Source organism: Trypanosoma theileri (assembly GCF_002087225.1).
Source record: "Trypanosoma theileri isolate Edinburgh chromosome Unknown TM35_Tth_70_V1, whole genome shotgun sequence".
NCBI lineage: Eukaryota > Euglenozoa > Kinetoplastea > Trypanosomatida > Trypanosomatidae > Trypanosoma > Trypanosoma theileri.
Genome location: NW_021639912.1, coordinates 44,044 through 47,127, shown reverse-complemented (window position 1 = coordinate 47,127; position 3,084 = coordinate 44,044). Strand labels below are relative to the sequence as shown.

Here is a 3,084-nt window from a genome sequence, read left to right as displayed (position 1 = left end):
AAAGAAAAAAGAGAGAAAGGAAGAGATGGAGAGGAGGGGAAAAAAAAGAGGTGGGGCACAACATCAAAGTAATAGTCATTTTTCCTTTTATAGAATCCAAAAAAATGTAAAGGTTTATCAGGAAAGAAGGGCTGCGGTGAAAGGGTCAACAGACTCAAGAAAAGTAGATATCACAATGGTGCTTTCTCACATTTCATTTAACTTTTATTCCAATGGAAAAACAAAATTATTTTAGTGGTTTCCTTTTGTAAAATATAAAAACTTATATGTATAACTGACATGATAATTTCAATTTTTTCTCCGTCAGTTGGCAAGTATGTCAAAATTAACGCCCTGAAACAAGGAGGGAATGAGGGATTCGCCCCCAAGAAAGGAATATAAATATATGAATTAATATTTGCTCAAAAGCACAATCGTTGCATCATCTAATAATCGATTATTACCCAGAAGAATTTGATCTCCAACGGAATAAACAATTACGTGAAGCAAATAAGAAAAAAAGATTGGTCAATTGGACCGTAATATGTATATATATGTATATATGTATATATGTGAAAAAAAAAGAAAAAAGAAAATTACATAGAGACACTTGAATTACATTTTATGCATAAATCTCATGATTACATCATCACAGCTGCAATAAAGAGAAGAAGTAGCACAGCTCCAAAATATGAGGTCACAATACTCTTGTTAGCACCCTCCCCAGCTGTATGTTTGTTGCAATTTCCCACCGTACATGTGATATTTCCTACTACTGTGTGATTACTCATGTTATTATTATTTGCCGTTTTATTCTCTTCACCACTTATGTCATGTAAATCTCTTCCAATAACGTAACCTTGGAGAATTTCAATATCGGCAGCTTCATTACTTTCAATGCGGAGTTCACTGATTTGGGGAAAATCAGTACACATCTCCGCGTACTTGGGACACAAGATGCTTCCACTTTGGAACTCTGAGCCTTCCAAATTTTCAATCTTGCCACCATCAGGGCATTCATGCCATTTATCATTCCCCTTATATTGTACCTTAACTTTGCCATCCTCACACTTTACATTGGCACAAATGTCACCAATGGGCAAGAAAGTTTGAGCCGATTCTTTTTGTATCAGTTCATTACCTTGTAGACACCGTGATTCTTTCCCCAGAATGCTTCCAGGCATTAACTCCAGATCACCGCTCTGACATGTTGTTTCTTCAAGCGTCCTTATGATGGGACATCCATCTGTCAATTCACCGTACAAATAGGTGAAAGTGTTATTCTTAAAGTTTCGATAATCCTCAGGATAGTCCTGAGGGAAATTACTCGATGTACACCTTCCAAGAGAAAGACGATCAGATGTACATTGCAGCGATACACGGGATTCAGTACAAAATGTATTGGGATATTTAATGATATTCTCTTGTATACATTCCCCTGTAAGAAACTCACATCCAGCATTGCTTCCCCAACTCATTGTCTCTGCCATGCTGAAGTTAGCCTTGTAAAATTTCATATCATTAAATATTGCGAGTGTAAGTGATGTATAGTACATACCAGATGGTTCTTCACTGTACGTACTCATCAACTCATCCTTTGCAAGTCTCCGCTCCAAATGAGAGCTAAACTGCAGGTGCTCACTCTCCATATAGATGCCAGTGGCATTATCACAGCCAAAATGTTCCTTCACCTTCGCAACTACAGTCTCAGACCGCACCTCTGGAACATTCACTCCATTCACTGTTCTCTGCACTATCATTTGAAGATCTTTCATACGATTGAGTTCAAAACCGAGAGCATGAGCAATCTCATGCGCAGTTATGCGAATAAAGTGTCTTGTGTCGACAATGTCTTTTGGATAAAAACTTATCAAACCAGATGTCGGACGCTTATTCACATCTTCAGAACAAACAACCGCAGAAGTCATGAACTTACTTAGTCCTACATAGAGTGCAAAATCAATATTTCCAATACCTACTGTATGGTGTTTTTCTGGAATTATAGCATCTATACATTCAGGAAAAAAAGACTGTGAGAACAACCGCGGAACCAACAATTTCCACGACGATCGTTCGACACTAAGGCGATCAGTATGCAACTTTACAGCTGCAGGGAGAATCTTTTCAACAATAAGTTTCCCCATCTCATTGGTAAACCGAAACTCTTTGCAAAACCGTTTATAATCCGACTCTCTAAAACTCAGTCCCCCAAAAATCGGAGTGAGAGTTTTCTTACCATTGCAGTAATTTAACACATCGTTCACCCCGTCAGGAAAAACACCGATACGGAGTGGGTACCACCTCTCTTCACCATTCACAGCTTGAGAAACGGGAAAAAAGATGAACCCATCCAAGAGATCCCGTCCTGTCTGCGGTAGCGGCTGCACAACAGCTGCAATGCACCCGTAGGCACAACACAGCAAGAGCAGTGCAGTGCACAACAGACGACGCATGTGGATCTTCTTGAATGCTTACTTGCAAGAGTGTGTGTGGGTTTGTTTGTGTATAGCTGTGTCAAAAATAGAAAGCAGAAATGAGAGAAAGAAAAAAAGAGAAACAGATATGTTGGGTACAATATAACGTCATGTTGGTCATCACACACAAAGGGAAAGAGAGAGATAAAGAAAAGAAAACAACCATGCTGCTTTAACTGCAGGAATGTGAATCTTCTTTCTTGAGAGCACACACTCATTTACCAAAGAAATCCCAATAAAAAAAGAAGTAATTCAGTATTTTAAAACCCAAGTATCTGTGTCCATATACACTGTTTAATGATGTTCAGTCCTACCATTACGTTCACACATATGCATCAACAAACAGTGGGACACCAGAAAGCATAGAAATATTTATAAACCATTTTTTTTTTCCAATAACAGAAAGCAAAATAAACTCCATATACCATTAACAATTACGAGAATTTTTGTTTTCCAATGCTGCGAATAACACAGCCAAGCAAGTAAAAAGAAAAAAAAAGAAAAGAACGACCAACTGGCTGCGATGTATGCAGATATGCGTGCACAGTCAAAAAGGCCGTGATAAGCAAGAATGTTTATTATTATTGCAGGTATGTGCATATATGGGTAAAGATAAGACTCATGGGGATGC

At 38.2% G+C, this 3,084-nt stretch overlaps 1 protein-coding gene across 1 annotated transcript; it reads right to left on the bottom strand.

Annotated features, from left to right (window-relative positions):
* Positions 1-620: 620 nt before the first annotated feature.
* TM35_000701130 (putative surface protease GP63) lies at positions 621-2,432 on the bottom strand (the record flags this gene model as incomplete). The annotated part of the gene is made up of 1 exon (XM_029031201.1): positions 621-2,432. One exon carries the CDS (start codon positions 2,430-2,432, stop codon positions 621-623), a length of 1,812 nt encoding a protein of 603 aa, XP_028877515.1.
* Between the last annotated feature and the right edge of the window lie 652 nt (positions 2,433-3,084).